This window comes from Corvus kubaryi, unplaced genomic scaffold, assembly GCF_017639235.1.
Source record: "Corvus kubaryi isolate FWS band 111438036 unplaced genomic scaffold, C.kubaryi_AGA036_p1.0 138, whole genome shotgun sequence".
NCBI lineage: Eukaryota > Metazoa > Chordata > Aves > Passeriformes > Corvidae > Corvus > Corvus kubaryi.
In genome coordinates this window covers 15,734,073-15,752,828 of record NW_024580672.1, presented here as the reverse complement: position 1 = coordinate 15,752,828, position 18,756 = coordinate 15,734,073, and the positions used below count along the sequence as shown (strand labels likewise).

Below are 18,756 nucleotides of genomic sequence, written 5' to 3'. Positions count from 1 at the left end.
AATTTTTTTCGAGAATGTTTTTCCTAATGCTTGCTTTTCCACAGAAAACTACGCTTGACCTGTGAGCAGAAGTACCATATTCACACCTACTACACCTGGAGGAATGATGTAAGGGGCCCGTTTCAAAAATTATGTTTTGTTATTACGCTATTATGTTATTGTTATTATTATTTTGTGCCAGTACAGGTAGCTGCACAAAACTCAGCTCCTTTAGTCAAAGAAGAGCTTGCACACCTCTTCCCACACAAAACCTAAACACCGATCAGTAATTTTCAAATTGCACAAACAAAACAAGCCCTTGTGTCTACCTCAGAGTATGTGGAGTTAGGAACACACCAAGTGCTAAATAATAAATAATTTCAGTCAAACCCAATGAGCAATGTAGATTCTAGGTTCTGCAACAGTGATTCATAAATGAAAATTATCTTGTAAGGATAAAAAAAGCCCTGTTGTTTTGCAGTGCTAGGTAATTTTTATTAATTTCATACTACTTCCCTTTCAAAAGTGCTATGTTTTTCTAGACTTCCAGTTCACTGTTGTTATTCTTGCCTAGAAGGGAACAAAGAAATTTTATTTCCAAGAGCACAGATGTTATTGTCTAAGTTATTGTTTCATATAATATTCTTTTTTCAGAAATAGCCATACAGGCATTTACATAAACAAAATCCATACATGACAGTTCATCACTTCAAGACAAGATTTCAATTAGAGATTAAAACTAGCAAAAAAAAAAAAAACTATGCAAGAGGAACCCAAGACTACATGAGTAACTCCATTGGGTTTCCACACTTCTTGCTTGATTTGTTCCTACACCAATGCTCCTGAAAAGAAGGGGTGAACTAGGTATCTGAACCACATGAAGTCTCTTATGTCTCCCACTACTGCCAGGTGTTTTTATTCCACACCATACAGACAACTCCACGGGAAACACCAACCACTACTTTCCAGTTTTTATTTTACCCAAGGAGGAAAAGTGAACCGTTGCTTGTTCTTTCTCCTGCTTATGAAATGCAGACAAAGCAGCTGCTTTTGGCTACTGCAAACCATCTTCTGAAATGCAGTGAGTAGCTACTAGCAGAGGGAGGATGTGAACAAGTGAACAAAAGGTGTGGGAGGACTAAAACAGCAGTGAGGTGCTTTGCATGTGGGCAAATGCTTGTGCAAGTCACTCTCGTCCCAGGGAGCCAAAGGACACCTGACACAGCCACAATCTTGGTTCAGAACCAGGGGCATGAACAGAACTCTAAAAACCCAAGTGCAAGCATTCATCTAAGTATTAGTAACTGCAAGAAGATGATGCAACAAAAACTAAGAGGCAGGGAAAAAAAACCTGAGGCAATTTGAGTGTAATAAAACATTAAGTCAAATGAAAGTATTTTGCAACAATTTTAATCTCAAGATTCTTCCCATCTGCAAAAGCCCAAACTTGAAGTATATATAAGTGGACAAAAAGGCTGACCCTGCAGTTTCAATCAGCAAATGTCTACTGTGTTCCACAAATAATAATCTGACATTCCTGAATTAGTGAGAAATGATAACTAGGTATTCAACTGAAGAAATACTGAAAATCTGATAATAATTTGATTCAGTATTTTTGTCATATCCCAGAATGTCAATTTTCTATTATGATGTGAAAAACTTGATGGGGTAGAAATCCTGATGACGTAGCTACACACAAAACAGCTTCAATACAATTAGCTTCAAAATAATATTCACAGATGCATATTATACGGCATAAGTGCAAAAAATGAGCTGCACATTAAAGTGCTTACTGATTTTAGAGAGAATTACCTGTAGGCAGTCCAAGCCAACATTCAACCTTTAATGAAACTGAAATCATGTTTATGAAGAACAAATCTCGGTCTAACTTCAGACCAGAAATTAGGCTGAAAGGCTAGTAATCAAAAGAGATACAGTTTTCCAAGTCATATTAATGGTACCAAGTTAAGTGAGCCTTACAATAATTTCAAATGCAAGTCTGCAGAACAGACTCACAATGTAATGGCTATTCCATAAACTTGTGTGCATTCAACAGGAAAATAAAAGCAAAAACTTTAGCAGCACATGGTGGCATAAACCAAGAACAGAACAGAAAATTTAGCTTGCAGCTTTACAACCCACTAAGTTACATATTTGTGTCACACTAACAATCCAAGCATACAGATACATGCAGGTACTTAAACAGCAGAATTTCCACGAAGTGACCCTCATTTTTTAAGCTGAAGCTCTTGATCTTCTAAAAAAGGAAGGGGAGCAACTTGGTGGACATGCAAATGAAATGGGGCATGTCAGAGACTTAGTGTTTTAACAGTTTTTTCATTTCAGTGAATCCATCTGGATTCCCAAACTTGTTTAGAAGGAAGAGTAGGACTTGTTTATGCTTTTCAAGCTGTGGAATAAGCAGAAAGAATCAGAAATAGATAATTTTACTTTTTTTAAATTGCTGATTTCCGATCAGGGTAGATCCTAACATGACAAACTCAGCTAAGTACCATATTAATTCAATAAATATATAGTTCCTTTGTGCTGTAAAATCTTCTGGAGGGGGAAAAAGCTAGCAGAATTGTAGCTGACTTCCCCTTGTCCATGTGTGTGTCCCTCCCCTCCTTTTTCTTTTTCCTGAAGCAGCTTCCTCAAACCTAATTGATTAAATACTCAAATTAGGACTGAAATCAGGATCTTAGACAACAGAGAAAAGTACCACTCCTGAGACTTCACACTCCAAAAAAATGAAGTAAGAGCCGTCTGTGGGGCAAAGTACAGACTAATGAAGTCTGTGTGCTTTATACACTATCCTCCCTCAGCTTCAGGGTGCCCTAATTATTACCATATATTAAAAAAAAAAAAAACGGAGAAAAAGTGTCAGGATGTATTTCACACAACTTCCATGTTTCAGTTAGTTGTTATCCCCCTACTCCCAATTTGCTTCCTACACATAGTTTCTTTTGAATTCTGGAAACATAAGAAAGAAAGTATTGCTTGGACTGAATCTTACTTGCACTTTTAATTCCATGCAGCAGCAGTTGGTCTCGCCTCCATTACCTACAAAAACCAAAGTGAATGAGCAAAATACACAGGTACACAACTTCCCTAATTTAAGAGGTGACATGTGGCATTGTCCAGGATTTTTAGAAGGAAAAGTCATTTAGCCACCCCCTGTGCTTACAAGTTCTTCAGAATAAGCAAACTGAAGTCATTAAGCCAAAGTATGTACCTTGATGTTCACTATGCAAGTTTTCAGCACTGCAGGGTTTGACCAAACCCTCCTTTAGAAGTTTGTCAGCTATATTCAAAGAACCATTGTCAGAATGTTTCTCCACTGTTACTAAATTAACATTTCCATTAATCCCTTTCACTGTAATTGTGACGCATTGCTTCAATAATAGTTTTTTCAACTTGCCAATCACTAATGGAGACCACTCAGCTTTCTCTATTCCTGCAAAAAAAAAAGGAAAATCAAGTTTGTTATATAAATAATTACTTTAAGATCTAACTTGAATCATACATACGTGTTTTGGAAAACATGATGCTAAATTTTCCTAATATAAATAGCTTAAATTCTAGAGATAATGAACTAAAACCATGTTTTCTAAACCAGCTTTTGCCATGTTTACCAAGGTATTATTTCAGAAGATCATCATGTTGTTTACCAGTTTACCAGTATTTAGGAATGAACATTACCACCAGAACAGGTACAAATTTATAATGTTCAAGAAAACCAGTCAGGGTTTTTTTGGTTATTTTGGGGAGGTTTTTTTTACCTGCAAGTGAACATGTAATTGTCTGAAAAGGCAGCTTTAAATAGGAATCAGTGATTGGCAGCACCTTTGAAAGGGGTAAAGTTTCTGTGTTTCCATAGTCTCCATACAGTACTTTCACTGCCGACTGAGAAGCTTCCAGAACAACAGCTCTGTACCAATTGCCATTACCTGTAAAGATTGGGACAAGAATGGTCATGTGTGAAGAACCCCTCATAAACACAGTTCATCCTGAGAACAAGAAACTGTAGAGTTTTCCAGGAATTTTTAGATACTGCGGTGGATATATAAAAGGCCAACTGACAAGAAGCACAATTAAGAGATCCATAAGCACTTTCAAGTTGGTGTTTTTCCTTTGTCTAAAGCAAAAACAAAAGCTGTGTTTTACAAAGGCCAAGGAAATGGAAGGACAAATGATTGTCTCACCTGAAAATTGAGCACAACAGGCTTCGCCCAGTTTTGGCTGGAAGGGCTGTTTGTTACAAGATCTACAATAGTCTTCCAGTGAAGTCAGCTCCTTAAAGAGCTTCTTTTGACCTACAGAAAATACCCACATTCACTAACTAATCACATTCAGGTATAATGAAGGGCATACTTAAGTTTTAAACCCCTCCTGCTCCCACCTTTGACAGTATTTTCCTACTGTCCAAGATACATTTCTACGCGGTTCAGTTCACTATACACATTCATTTTATTAACTAGCTTGCAACAGTGACTTCTTACTGGTATTAGGAACAATGAACACTTTTTCTTACCTCTATTTTGGACTGGTACAGCATAGAACAAGTCTGGGCTTACAACTTCTGTTACCCAGACAGACACGGTTTCATCTACAGACAATTCAATTGACTTCCAGTGCCCAAGTGAGGTTGCTAATAGAAATTGTAAGAAAATGCAGTGTTATCACTGTCCCCCAAACATATATATATATATTTTAAGGAATTGTTATTTTATATTTATAATAACTTCTTGAATTTCAGACACAACTACATGTCTTCCCTTTAGGAAGACAAATATGAACCAAGATAATTGATGCTTACTTTGCTGTTCATAATCTGTTTGCATACAAAAGCAGCTAAAGTAAAAAAAAAACCCTCAGAAAAAATAAGATCTTGAAAAGCAAACATGAGAAAAGTTTCAGTCATAGAAAACTTCTCTAATTCTCACAGAGACAAACAGCATTCATTTAAGACGAACACAGCTACTTTTATCTTTCTCTTTTTGTCTCCAACGCCACCTGCAGGGCAGCTGGTGCTCAACTGCAACAACTGACAATGTAACCAAAACTGTGCATGGATATTAATTACAATTAAACAAGAAAATAACAGTTTAAGGCTGGAATACTGAAAACTCTAGTTAAATCTAAAAGTTAACATTCCTTTAATTACCTTTTTGGTCAACAGTGTTTTTTGGAAAGTTATTTTTATCCTGCAGAACTTCCTTTACAGCCAATTTTTCTGAAGTTAGTATCTCATTGATCATTTTTGGACAATCTGTGGAATTGTCAGTAAGCTCTACACCTGCCCCATCTTCAGAAAGGGAAGTTACTGTAGCTTGAAGCTCTAATCCTGAAGTGTACCTATGAAATCTGGTTGTAGCTTCTGGATTCCATTTGCTATTTCCAGGCTTTATACCTAGGAAGTTAAGTAATTGTTAAAATATCTCCATTCATTAATGCTGACCTTCCTCAACATTATAATTTCCTTAAAAAAATACTTTAAAAACATTTTTTTAAAGCACACCCTGAAATATCAAGGCTACTTTTACTACCCTAGGGAAATACATTGTCCTTCATCCTGTTAACTGGTCTTCCTCCTTTTTTCTAAATGACCACATTTCCTCAGACTCCCAAGTTTTTCCTTCTATATTTTACATTTCAACCAAGTAAATCCTTTGCCTTAGCACAAACATTACTATTAAGACCGTCATTGGATCAGTATAACAATGCCTTTTTATCAAAGGAGCAGAAAAAAACCTCAGTGTTTTAAGGGTGGGTAGGTGGGGGAACTGCAAAAGACTTTAATGAAGTGTGGCTTTGAGCTTTTTCCTGTTTCCACATTTTTCATTTTTAAACCAAGTACACTACATCAGAAAGAAAGAAAAATTCTGCAGAATTTTGAATGGTGTGGAAAAGGACTTTGCAGAACATTGAGAAACAGCAGTACAGTGCCAAACTCTTCAGGAGTCAAATGAAAGAGAACTGAAAGGCCAACTTTCTTCATTAAAACACATTAGCTCCTTTGCCTGCAAAAATTTTGAGAAATAAAGTTGCACAAAAGCACATTTACTCCTAGCAAGGCAACAACCAAAAGCCAGTAAGAACTACAGATGAAGCAGAACTAAACAAGTTCCCTTTGACCAGTAAAGCAGGAAGCAAAGTCCATGCAGATCACTCAGAGAACTGGCAGGAGCTGAAAAGAGAAACAAACAAACCAACCCAAAAGAACAAGAGCTCTGGACACTATTCCCTCTCATCACCACCTTCCCCCAAAGCAGCAAGTCTCTAAATGCAAGAGCTCTTGTAAGAGAAAGAATTCAGATGAAGATTCACCTGAGAGCCAGCATTTAATTGCTTGAAATGGAAGTTCTAGGAATGAGGACGAGATCTGTCGGATATTATCCAGTGGTACTTCCTCAGTATTTCCATAGTCCACAAAGCTCACTTGAACAGTTCCATTTGAAGTGACATTTTGCACCACAGCACGGTACCAGTTACCATCCTCTAATTTGAAAAAAGTTTTAAAAAAATTAATATTACTTCACACATTTGGTAAGTCTACCAGCTTTCATTTTGTAATAAATAAATATAATTCTTTGCTGTTCTCTGCCAATGCAAACTATCAGCTAATTTTTCATGTTCACCCTATAAAAACAAAACTATTTTAGTCTGTTACTTGCCAGAGTAAAAAGCACAGCAAGGGTCTCCATTCTTAGGTTCAAAAACATCTGGTGGAGTTTTCTGACAGTATTCAGACAATGATTTGTTAAGTGAGTTTAGAGCAAGTAACTCTGAAAATTAGAAAGAAAAAAAAAAAAAGATGAGATCAACAAAATAAGCTGACTTGAACTTTATCAATACTTTTCACTGTGCAGTTTACTTGTACACCTTCAAATGTATTCCTTGACTACAGAAGTCAAGGAACAAACATCCCTCGCTTTTTAAGAACTGCCCCATATTTTTCGTTTGAATGCCTTTGGCTCCCACTTCATTCACTGAATTTTGTCACATTCTTTTTCTAGCATTTAAAAAGCCAGTGGCTATCAGAAGTCTTTATACAGACTTCTGGTAGAGAAACAAAATTACTTTTTAACTAATCCAATAGGAAGTCACATCTCAATGGCTGCATTTTCTCATTTTCATGTTACAGTAATTGTACCTTTTTAAATTTTTATAAATTCCAAGAGAGTTCTAGAAGAGAGCTCCAGTAATTGTTGTCTTGGCACAGGGAACATGACACTTATTTGCTTTTACTAACAGAATCACTGAATCATGGAAGGCTGGAAGAGACCTTCAAGATCATCTAGTTCAACCATCAACCCAGCACCACCATCACAACCCCTAAACCATATCCCCAAGTGCCACATGTAGATGCTTCTTGAACACTTCCAGAGACAATGACTCTACCACCTTCCTGGGCAACTTATTCCAATGCCTGGCCACTCATCCAGAGAAAAAAATTGTAAGATATCTTTTGGCTAGGTTATGGTAACTCTTCTACTTTCCTCTACTGCTTATCTTCAACATTTTCAGATTTCAATACCATGATCCAATTTCTTTGTCACTCCACTTGTATTCTTAGATAAAAACCTCAGAGAGAAGCCTTTGTGCTATAAGCTTACTTGACATAGTAATTCATTATAACTATAATAAATGACAAATCAGAAGGCAAAGAAATGATCAGAAAGAATAAAGCTGAATAAACTTACCATGGCTGTTTGAAATCTGACAGTAGAATTCTCCAGGATTGTACACTGTACACACTATGACACTAAGCATTTGGTTAAGAGTTAACTTAACCCACTGGCACATTCTTTTGTTCGCTGTGTCCTCTAGAGAGAACAGAGAAAAGCAGAGAATGAAAAGAAATTAAGTAACTTTTACAGGAAAAAAAACCATCCTGAATGCTCATTCACGTTCTCAAATTTCTTGTTGTAAATTGTCCAACAGACTAACTACTAGTGAGAGCCTCCTTGCAGAGTAAAACCAAGTAAGAGAAATATGCTAGTTGTTTAATGTATTTCTTCACTACCAAAGAGAATAAGCCACAGGTAACAGGGAAGAGTAATCAGACAAAGAGATAATGACTAGGTGGCAAGAGCCTGAGCAAGAGGGATACTGGGGAACCTTTGTCCCTGGAAACAGGGCAGGGAGCATAGAAAAGGGAAACATCTGTCACCAAAACTACTGGAAACAATCTAAGGAGGAAGAACAAAAAAGATTACTAGAAAAACTGGTTGCAGAAATTTGCACTATATATTATGCTCAAGTACCTGACAGAAGCTTGTAGAATAGATCATGGGAACACAGACACATGTTGTAGAATAGGTCATGGGAACACTAAATCATGGCGCACTGGAGAACACACTGTTTCAAACCTGCATTCAGCAGCTCCCGCTCAGTGAGGAAAATTTAAAAAAAGGGGAGAGGTAACCAAGAAACCAACGAAGTACAAGGTCTCTATGTGACCTTGAACAAGCTGCAAACTGCTTTGAGAAAGTTTTGCTCAGTTTTTCTTCCCCCTCTCAGGCTCAGTTTAAAGGCACAGAAAGGCACAAGAATTAACTTCTGGGCAGCGATACGGGATACACATCACAAAGTCACCCCAAGACAAGGACAATGAAGATGAAAACAGGAAATACTATTTGCACTAATGGACAAGGGCATAAGAACAGGCAGGTGATAACTACTAGTCATATCCTACTTCAACTGGAAACTGTAAGAACTTCTAACCAGAGTAAGTACCAACTTCCAAAAGCAGGCAATTACAGCTTTGTTAAGTGTGCACACCTGGACACAAACACATACAGACACACAATTTCTTTACTAAGTTGCCATGGCTAAACTTCAGACTTGTGAAGGCTAGACTTGATGAGCCAGACCAAAAAGCTCTTACCAGTTAAGAGCTTGCATTCTCTGTACCCACTCTAGCAGGAGGTTAAATAATGCCAGTGCAGCAAGATGTGTTCATACTCACCATTGGCTTGCTCAACATCACTCACTCTGGCTGCTGGTAATGCCATCCGCAGTTCCTCAGCTGCACAGCCTTCCTTGACAAGAAGGCTCGATATATTCACTACTGGAGTAACTGATGCATCTGTAAGCTCCACCACAGATCTAGAACTCTCTTTATCCACTACTTTTACTGACAACACTTTGTCTTTCACCAGCTTTTTCATGTAAGAAATACCTTCTGAGGTCCATGTTCCTAACGGTGGCTTTACACCTAGAAAGTCACACAGGATGGAAAGGTTCTGAGGTAAGTCCCAGTCTCACCAATGTGTGCAAAGGTACAATAACTGCGAGTACATTATGAAATATTTGTCATATTTTGTAAATATGCCATGACAGTTAAGAATTCTGGAAATAATGCCTACCATTACCTCCATCCTTCCCCATACTTCAGTGTGATGGTTATTTAATACCACTTGTTTTCCCCCTATCTAGTTTGAAACTGCTTATCATTTACTTCATACCTGCCAGGCTACATCTTATGGCTTGAGCTGGCAAGTCCATTAAGCTTGGAATAATAGGACGAAGTCTGGCCAGTGGAAGAGAGTCAGAATTACCATAATCCATATAGTCCACCAAAACAGTGTCTTCAGAAGCATAAGCTCTAACAGCAGCACGATACCAAAGGTTGTCTTCTAGAAAGGAAGATACAGATGTAACATCTGAGAACAGAATGGGGTTTTTTTGACAGACCAATATAAAAATGTATCCATCTCCATACAGTTCAGGACTACCAGGTGTTGGCTAAATAGCATTTTGAGAAGCAGTCTATCAGAGAAGCATCATTACATAAAACCCCATTTCTTCTCTGCTTTTTTTGGGGCCTAAAATTTCAAAGATATACTTATTTCCAACCCTGGAGAAACAGTACTTAGCAACATAAAAACCCCAAATTTCTCCATGATCTCTTAAAAAGCTATTCTAAATAATCTGAATCCAGTGTTAAGAGTTTGCTCAATAAAGGGACATTTTAAAATTGGTATTTTATAGATATAATTTTTTAAATCATGATCAAGCATTATCCACAGCTAAAAACCAGAGGCGAACTCCATATGAAACATTTCTAAACCTAAGTACAACGTGTATCTTTCTGGTAATATATTTAAGTGACATAGCTTAGTACTTTCACTCCATATTTACCTGTGAACTGGGCACAGCACGCATTGCCAGCAGCAGGATGGAAAGATGGACTACTGGGAAATTGTTCACAGTATTCATTAAGAGACACTTCAAGCTCAGCAAGTTGACCTGATGTTAAAATACATAGGTTTTGGAACACAGCCTGTCTTGCAGTTATCACAAAATAATTAAGCTCAAAGCCTGGAAGATATCTTGTAGTCAAATGGAGATTATTTCAAATGTTTAACATTGATCAGACTAGGGCTCTTCAATCAGTAGCATCAAAGAGAGTCCTCGTGTGTGTCTGAGGAATCACAGCACTGAACAGACAGGGACACCAGTGATGGACTTTTTCAGCGAAGGGACAAAACTGAAGCCAGTGGAAATTGAAACCAAGCTAGTGGAGGCATGCCAAGAAGAAACCAAGGAAGACAGACAGCCCTTCCAACAACAGGCAGATGATGAGGTAGGTCACTCCTTCCCAAAGGACACACTTTGCTATTGATTACCCAGAATTAAAAGGCTGCACATGGACACAGAAGAAAAGCCTACTGTAGGAGATACACCAGATCACATCCAGCTGCCAAAAGTCTTTTAGCTGAAGAAAACCTGCTGGCTGAGACAGCACTGGGAGGATGAGATATCTCACAACTTACTCTGCTCTTTATTCTCCCCCAGACACATGTTTATGGGCACTGTGGAAGATACATGTGAAGTCCCTGCAGCCTCATGCTCTGACCCACTAGAGAGTCATGTTTTCCTCTATCAGAAAACACGAAACACAGGGTTTGGGCACTGACTTTCTCATACTCACAGATTTTCCCCATGCTATGAAACAAGAAGTTCCGTCCATGCACAGTCCTTAAGAAAACGCTTGTTAAACAGTTACGGGGAATAACAAGGTATACAGAAATAAACAAAGTCATTACAAACTCAAATGCTTTTCTGGAACACCCGAGTGAACGTATTTAACATTAAGTATTTGGATACAAATTGACTTCTGACTGCTAAAATCCAAGCTATATCTTTTTTCTACTTTGCACTACTCAAACAAATTATCACCTTTCAGAGTAGTAAGTGATACTAACAGCTAACACTTCCAGAAATTATCGTCTGTACCAGCATGGCTCTTAACTGACTGAGGCATGGACTATAGTTACATGGAATGACCATTTCAGCTCAACCTCCAAGACCAGCAGTACCTTCCTCCAGCCACTCCCTACCAAAGAGAAAAATGTCATACTAGGCATCCTACATCCCATTTCCAACCCATTACTTACGGGCACTTTGCATCCGCTGACAAAAAAAGGTCTCTGGATTTTGAATGTGGGAAACCACACCAGAAAATTCATCTCCGATACTTAAAGAGACAAACTTGGCAATTGAATTAGCACAGTGAGGAGAGTCTTCATCCTCAGGTAATTTTTCTTCACTTCTCTTTGAAGGGTTTTCTGATACTGCACAGAAAAAGAAAAAAGGCTGCCAATCAAAAGCTAGCTGACTTTGAAAATATAAACATACTGAAACAGTTTATTCTTTTTGTTGATGCTTTGGACTTTGAAGACTCCTGTCATACTATGAAATTAATGCTCACATAATAATTACTAAACAAATATTTTATACTATTAGAAAGTAATATGAGCTGGTATGAGCTAATGTCAGTAGCAACCTGAAGGAATCTCCATTAGCCAACCATTTAAAGTATGAGGTGATGCTTGTGAGCAGCTAGAATATCATGCAGCACAGCAGGACCTAAAATTCCACAAGTTTAGTTTGATTTGCTTGCTTACCTCTTGGAGAGTCTCCTCTGGCATCACTTCCTGGAGTTAAATGCGACTTCATTTCTAAGGGAACCTTATTTAGGAAGTCTTCTAAAACAGACATGCAAGAATAAGTGATTTACTATACAAAATAGCCATCAGTTAGTTCCACTTCAGAACCATCCTCTGAGCCAGACCTATATCCCTATCACAAGGTGAACACGTTCTATTTATTTGCTCAGCACTTAATATGTTTAGAATGCAAAACAAAAGTAATTTCAGACTAGCTCAACTTCTTGAGTCTTCTGAGCACATTCACAGCTCCAAGACTGTTTGACTTCATAAAATGAGCAAAGCAGTAACAATCAACATTTACTTGCAGTCACTAAAGACTGCTAGCTGAAAAACTCATTACAGGTTTTCAGACACAAGGATTTGTAACTCACCTCATTATAAACAACACTGAGTGTGTAATGATTTAGTTAAGCTGTCTTTGTAAATCTTGGTTTCTTAGCTATTACATATTCCATTTCTGATGCATGAAGCAGTATTCCAAACTTTCAATACCATTATTTGCAAATGAAAACCTCAATACAGGTGTTTCAGTTGCTTGTAAAGTCTGGAATGAATGTGTGGAACATTTCAAGAATGCAGTGATATTTATGTGATCTTCTCTCCAAAGGGTTGGGAGGTTATATATCACTTCGCCACTAGTGTGCTGTGAAGCAACCAAATGTGAAATAAGCACAACCCTGAATCAGCTGAATTTACATGGGACCAAGGTGAATCATTCTCTGACAGACCGCACAGTACAACACGGAGATAAGCTTCCTGCACCTGAAGAAATTTAGCAAGCTAAGACAATCAACCTCCACATCCTTCGAAGTTTCTGTGGGCTGCAGATCAATGAAATGAATATGCTCTTGGCACCACACTGCTCCTGCTCTGCAGCCAGAGGAAAATCTAAACAATAGAATCTTCCACATGATAAAAGGTACACCTTGCATGCATTGATCTGCTTTGACAATCAAAGCCACCCAGCTCAACTGAAAATCTTAAGTCTGACTCCTCAAGGGTCTGGTGCTTTGTCTTGTCTCTCACCAAGGCTTCGTAAGCTGGAAATACAAACATGCTTATAGTGTTCTCCAGCTGGATACAGAAATATCCAATGATTGTTCTTTCTTTGAGATGCTTAGTGAGCATGTATGAAATATAATGAAAGCTGGTAAAATCCTACACGGAACTAGAAATTGATACTGCAATTTTTAAAGAGTTAAAATGCAGGAGAAAGAAACAAAATGGTACCAAGTTTTCATGCATCTATTAAAAGAGAAAAATAAACAACATAATCCAGAACACACTGAAGTTAATACAATTCTATTGGAAAAGTGATGTCACTAAAATTTAAGGTTATTAAGCTTAACAAGGTATTTCAGGCACTGACATTTTATGGAAAGGTGAAATAAAATTGAAAAACAAAAGTCAAGGGAGAGACTGGGAGAGTGACAAGAGGGAGGAGCGCAAAAGAAAAAACAGTTGCCTTTTACAGGTGTTGGGGAGGGATGTGAACATAAAAGCCTTAATTGTGTTGGGATTTTTTACCCACACAACCAAGCACTTACCAGAATCTGGAAGAACAACATCTACAGCAAAACTCAACCTCACTTCCTCCTGTAATATATCAACACCAGTTACTGAACAGTGCTTTCCCATCAGCTGGGAAAAAAAGCTAGCAACGCGTTTATTCTATCCTTTTCCTTTTGGACCATAATTGGCAAAGAAACATTTAATGGACTGGAAATAATTATAATTAGAACAAGAGGGGATAGCAGATTATTTCCCCCCCATCTAAGTGACTAAATAATTAAGGCCTTCAGAAATATTGTCTTGCATATTAGAGTTAAAGCTGTTGTTGGGGATTGAAGTGCTATCAATTCAACTAACTTCTGCTCTCTCTTCTACCGAATTGGGAAATTAAGTTAAACAGCAAGAATCCCCAGAAGCTGAATTACCCTATTTGTAACAGGTACAAGTTATGTTTAAACTGGAGTTGTTCAGCTGTAGCTCCTTGTAATAACAAACTTCAAGAAACAATGCAGAGATATACTGAACATCAATGAAAAACAAGTGCTGAAGACTCACGCATTCACCTCCTCACATCTGTTTTATGGGACAACTGAGCTGAAATTCCCACTTATGATGCTCTCATAAATAAGAAGAATTTAATTCCATCTGCTTCCTCGTAACCTTAACACCCCAGAGTAGATTATAGCTACTGCTTTAACTGCTGGCATCCATTTTTAAGAAGTCTAATAATTTAATGTAACCCACATAATTAACATTCAACATGCAATCTAAGCTCTCTTACTCCTGCAGAAGTTATGTAAGCTTCAAAAAGTGAACAAGGGAAAAGAAAAACAACGTTCTGTTCTTTGAAAATAAAGTGACTGCAAATTTTTTATTCATATTGTACAACCATTTGGTATAAAGGGCCCTCACCATCAGTTTCATTAGAACACAGTCACAAGTACACACACAGCAGGAACTAACAGGATGAACTAAAAGAAGTCTCATGGCATGAATAAATCCTTTCGAAACAGATGAATAAACTACTTCAAAGAAGTACATGACAAAGGAGTTCTACAGTGCAAAGATGAGGCTAGTTGGAGGTATGCACATTTATTCATCTTCATAAATGTGATCCCAAGAAGCCACAAGGACAGAAAAATCAACTCCTGCAGAAGAGTTCATAAGAAGACTGGAAGAAATGTTTGGCTTAAAGTAAGATCAAGAGAGGCTTCAAAACATTACAAAGGAGAACTGTCATCTTTAGTTCCTTCTACAGCAAAGGAACAACAGCTTATCTGCATCTGTTACTGTGTAATACTACATTAAATGTATTTCTCTAATAAATTTCCAAGCCTCTAAGAATCAGCTCACGGCTTTTTCCCAGAAACAAGACACCAAAAGTTTTCTGAATTGGACACACTACATCTGTTTCCTTCCCGAAGTATCTCTCTAGCAACATCATACACGTCTTTGTTTTTAACTTTTTCACAAATGTTTTTTTCAAACAAAAGCAGAGTTGTCTGATAGTGCTTCTAAGAGCTCCAGAACTAACATTTTTCTGAATACTTCTCCAGTAACTTTTCATTTGAAGCACTGATCGTTCTAAAAGGAGCAACTTGTCCCTTTCCTGTACAGGTTAAATTAAGCACGCTGCCACTCACTCACACCAGATCCATTCAAGACATAGTGAAAATCGTATTCCATACCTTAAGATAAACTCCTGTCTTGGTTTTGCTATTACTTAAACTGTAATCAAAGAAAAACATGTCAAATTTGAAGAACAAAAGACTGACAAGTAGCATTAATAATACAATCTACTTGCAAATAGAGATGAAAGGCTGCGTTCATTGTACATGATTTTTGCCAACACTTATTCCTTATCCAAGAATATGCAGAATTACAAATATGGTAATATGTAATAACGACAGACATAAGATAATGCAGTACTAGCCTAAGAAAAAGCAACACATTTTACTGTAAGAGTGCCTTCCCATGGTCATATATGTTGTAGTGGGAGGGATATTGTCTTTCTATGAAGATTATCTGGCAGAACTTTCAACAAACTTACTTCTGTTTAATGGGATCACAAACTACTCGATGTGCTGGCCAATCTTTTTTCTGACAATCTGCAGAGCAATAGTACGTTTGCAGACACTGTGAACATCTGAGCTTTCCTAAAAAAACCCAAAAAAGACAAAAAAAAGAAGTCTGAGCAAAACACATATTGGAAGGGACAACACCTGTTCAAATAATTGCTTTACAAAACACCTCTCCTGCAATTCTAAGCACATACAAATAGCTCTTTGTATTCACATACAGCTATCAGACATTGCTGCCCCAATGATCCAAATTCCTTCTACAGTTAAGGAAAAAAAACCCACCACTTTTGATAAAGAGATGCTCTCTTCTGCTTGTCAGTTCTGTTACTCCAACTATGTTCTGAATAGTCTATCCTTGTGTTGGAGAATTAAAAATATACATCAATTTTAAGGCATTTCTGAGCAAACCTGACCTGGTTTCACTGATAAATGTACTGTATGTCACAGACTACAGGACAACAGGCACTTACCAAACAGACCACAATGATGGCAAGTGCCCCCTTTAGGGGGTGGTACTAATAGACTCAAGAAACTCTTATCATAGCAAATAGAAAAAGCACTCTTAGAGGAATATGGCAATTTCTTTGGCTTCCCATTAATCCAATTAGAATGTGACACCTGTGGAAGAAAAACCTGAAGTCATTCTTACTGTAAAAAAGCTGCCCATTAGGGTAGAAATATTTTAATATACAAAAATATGACAACAAAGAGAGACAAAACTTCAAAGTTCTAGAAAGAGAAATACATGCTGATAATTTCTGCTATCTAGAAATGCTCAGAATACTTGGGGCAACTATAAAGTGAAATAACTCACAGTATTTCCTTTATCAGCTGCAGCTACGCAGTTCTCTCTACCAGTTTTGTCTTCCATAGAACTTCCTAGAAGCAGAAGTATTTGCAAAGGGATCTGATTAACAACACTAACACGTGCCTATGTCATGGAATATTTGCAGGAAGAAACAAGGTTCTTGGCTACTCCTACTATTCTGCCAGCCCCTTTGAGTGAATGCAGATGCCTGGACCACGACACACTCTGGAAGTCACTTGTTTTCACTCTGATACCATATTTATTCAATAATGCAATCAGTGGTATTACTAAAATAACAGTTTCACCTTCTGCGCTTATCACTCAGTACTGAGAAACAAACACTCTGAAACAAGAGATTCTGACTTTCCACTGAGTGCCTTATAAACCTTGTGGTCTTCCCTGCGAATTTTATCTTTACCAAACAACTCTTACAAGACATTCAGCTTAGCCTGCATATCAATATACTAAGAACTGCTTTTTCAAGTTTCCTACTAGGAAACTAATCCACCTTCAAAGAATTTGTTTCTGTTCTAGGCTACACATGCCAGTCAGAGCTTGCTCCAGTCTGGCAGGCCTATCCAAGGTCTCCACAGAGACAACATAAAGCTTACACGGCCTTTTCCTCGCACCTGGAAGCAAGTTAATCTTGTAAACTTTGCCTGAACTAAAACTCTTGACTAACATGAAATCAAATTGCATGAACTCTCCAGGCCCAAGATGTTTGTATACAAAGCTAATTCAGATCTTCCAAAATGAAGCCTTTCCCTCTCCCCAACTTGGAGTAAGAGATCATGGATCAGACAGTACAGAGGCACTTAAGAGGCAAGAAATATTACTGAAGGAACTGAAACTCGCACATATTGGTCCAAACTCCCTAATACTTCAATTATCCTGGTGGGGTTTTTTAGTTTCTGAGGCATTTCAGCTGGCACAAGTTTGGATAATTAGGAGTTGTATTTATAAGCCATGCTCATACTGATGACGTGTATCAATAATCAAGCATATACACAATCACAGAAGAATAAAGTCAAGATACCTCTGTCAATCTTTGGACAAAGTCTCTCTTACTGCACCTGTACTGCTGTTAAAACTTCCTCTACTGTTTCTGCACTTGTCAAAAATACCCTGTATTGTTTGCTTACAAAATACTGGTTTTTATTAGATATTTCAGAAACTCAGCCTCAAAACTAGAAGCTTTTCAACAGTAAGTTGGTACCTGTGACCCTGTTGCTTAAATCTCCATCTGTAACTTCATTATGTTGAAGATTAAGTGGTTCTGCCATCATGTAAAGGCTCACATTAGAGTATGACCAAAGGTGGCTGTGGGCCAGGTAACTGCAAAAGCATGGATTTAAAGATTAATTCAGGCAGGCACACAAAGTATTTTTGGGTCATGTTCCGAACATATATTTAAACATTCATTTTGGAAGGCTAATTCTCTACCATCTATTTCTTTTGTTTGCACAGCAAAATACTTTCTGCATTAAAGAGCTCAACAATGAGCATTACAGACTGAATGATAAAAATTCCTTTAGGAGAGAGGAACACACTGACAAGCAGGAGTGGCCATCACCACCTACATGTGAAGCTCGCTGTCTCTCTGTGGAGAAAACCTCACTGTACTTTCAGTAAAAAAGTTTGTAGTAATAAAAACCACAGGCTACACTCCTGGGTTCCTCATGGCCGGGAACCTGAGGAGAACCACTGCCCTGGGCTCTGCTGAAATGCATTTTCAGCACCAAATCTTCCAAATGATAACACACAATATAATTGTTTTAAATGAAAAATATTGGAGAAAACAAAATAAAATGAACCTGCGAATAAAGCAGAGTAGTCTTCGAAGTGACACTGCAAACCAACTCAACCAGAAACGTGCTTTCAACAATTGCAATTTAACAGGTGCTATTTATATTAAGTCATTTTAATTAACTCAGAACAAAATTAGACATCCCCGTCCCACGGCCTCCAGCCAAGCACGCAGCCCCCCCGGCCATCTCCGGCCCTCTCTCCCCTCAGCAAAGCGCGCACCCCCGGGCCGCTCCCGGCTCCTTCCCCGGGGGAAAGCGAAGCGCCCACCCCCTGCCCCTCTCTCCCCTCGGAGCAGCGCTCGCCCCGGGCCGCCCCCTGCCCCTCTCTCCCCTCGGAGCAGCGCTCGCCCCGGGCCGCCCCCTGCCCCTCTCTCCCCTCGGAGCAGCGCTCACCCCGGGCCGCCTCCCCGCCGTCGGCGCTGCCCACGCGGGAGGCCGCGCCCGCCGCTCACTCGAGGACCGTCGGCGGCAAGAGAAAAAGCAGCGGCCCCCAGAGGCCAGGGACGTTTCCAGCCCGTCCCGGCGGGTCCGAGCCGCTCATTCCGCCCCGCCCAGGCGGGATCCCGCTCCTTAGGGGCGGAGCGGGGCATGTGCTACCCGGCCGC

The 18,756-nt window shown here is 38.6% G+C and overlaps 1 protein-coding gene across 8 annotated transcripts; it reads right to left on the bottom strand.

Annotated features, from left to right (window-relative positions):
* Positions 1-1,373: 1,373 nt before the first annotated feature.
* On the bottom strand, positions 1,374-18,756 carry TDRD1 (tudor domain containing 1). Of its 8 annotated transcripts, none has more exons than XM_042019357.1 (22): positions 18,545-18,756; positions 17,560-17,678; positions 16,350-16,414; positions 16,006-16,153; positions 15,505-15,610; positions 15,143-15,182; positions 13,490-13,538; positions 11,898-11,978; positions 11,388-11,564; positions 10,129-10,236; positions 9,453-9,623; positions 8,954-9,202; positions 7,686-7,808; positions 6,657-6,767; positions 6,310-6,480; positions 5,147-5,392; positions 4,514-4,630; positions 4,185-4,295; positions 3,762-3,929; positions 3,215-3,436; positions 2,996-3,042; positions 1,374-2,389 (listed from the first exon to the last, which is right to left on the bottom strand). In XM_042019357.1, the coding sequence occupies exons 1-22, from the start codon at positions 18,739-18,741 to the stop codon at positions 2,297-2,299; spliced, it is 2,919 nt and encodes a 972-aa protein (XP_041875291.1). In that variant the 5' UTR covers positions 18,742-18,756; the 3' UTR covers positions 1,374-2,296. The 8 variants fall into 8 exon arrangements, with proteins under 8 accessions (XP_041875291.1, XP_041875295.1, XP_041875294.1 ...); XM_042019361.1 differs by having other exon boundaries at positions 11,388-11,558; XM_042019360.1 differs by having other exon boundaries at positions 11,898-11,975.

Coding starts and splice junctions, on each gene's coding strand:
- TDRD1 (XM_042019357.1), bottom strand. CDS start 18,741: ATGCCCCGCTCCGCCCCTAAGGAGCGGGATCCCGCCTGGGCGGGGCGG. Junction 3,930..4,184: donor CTGTTGTGCTCAATTTTCAG/GTGAGACAATCA, acceptor CAATCTTTACAG/GTAATGGCAATTGGTACAGA. Junction 3,437..3,761: donor AATTACATGTTCACTTGCAG/GTAAAAAAAACC, acceptor TTTTTTTTGCAG/GAATAGAGAAAGCTGAGTGG.